Source organism: Meleagris gallopavo, unplaced genomic scaffold (genome assembly GCF_000146605.3).
Source record: "Meleagris gallopavo isolate NT-WF06-2002-E0010 breed Aviagen turkey brand Nicholas breeding stock unplaced genomic scaffold, Turkey_5.1 ChrUn_random_7180001902640, whole genome shotgun sequence".
NCBI classification, from domain to species: Eukaryota; Metazoa; Chordata; class Aves; order Galliformes; family Phasianidae; genus Meleagris; species Meleagris gallopavo.
In genome coordinates this window covers 1-327 of record NW_011165667.1, presented here as the reverse complement: position 1 = coordinate 327, position 327 = coordinate 1, and the positions used below count along the sequence as shown (strand labels likewise).

The following is a 327-nucleotide window of genomic DNA, read 5'->3' as shown; positions in this document are numbered from 1 at the left end:
GCGCTGCTGCTAGCCGTGGCGAACCTGAACGGCGTGGCCGGGCTGCTGCCCTACAACCTGTCCCTGGAGGTGGTGATGGCGATCGAGGCGGGGCTGGGCGACCTGCCCCTATTCCCCTTCTCTTCCCCCAGCGCTTCGTGGAGCAACGACCCCGTCTCCTTCCTGCAGAGCCTCTGCCACACCGTGGTGGTGCAGGGGGTCTCCGCCATCCTCGCCTTCCCGCAGAGCCGCGGGGAGATGCTGGAGCTGGACTTCGTCTCGGCGGCGCTGCGCATCCCCGTGGTCAGCATCGTGCTGGGAGAGTTCCCCCGGCGGAGCCCGGTAAAG

The 327-nt window shown here is 68.8% G+C and overlaps 1 protein-coding gene across 1 annotated transcript; it reads left to right on the top strand.

The window, feature by feature from the left end:
- Nucleotides 1-3: 3 nt before the first annotated feature.
- LOC104916491 (glutamate receptor ionotropic, NMDA 3A-like) lies at nucleotides 4-321 on the top strand (the record flags this gene model as incomplete). Its single annotated transcript, XM_010727536.1, has 1 exon — nucleotides 4-321. A coding segment is annotated over one exon (318 nt), but the record flags the coding sequence as incomplete, so codon positions are not given.
- Nucleotides 322-327: the final 6 nt, after the last annotated feature.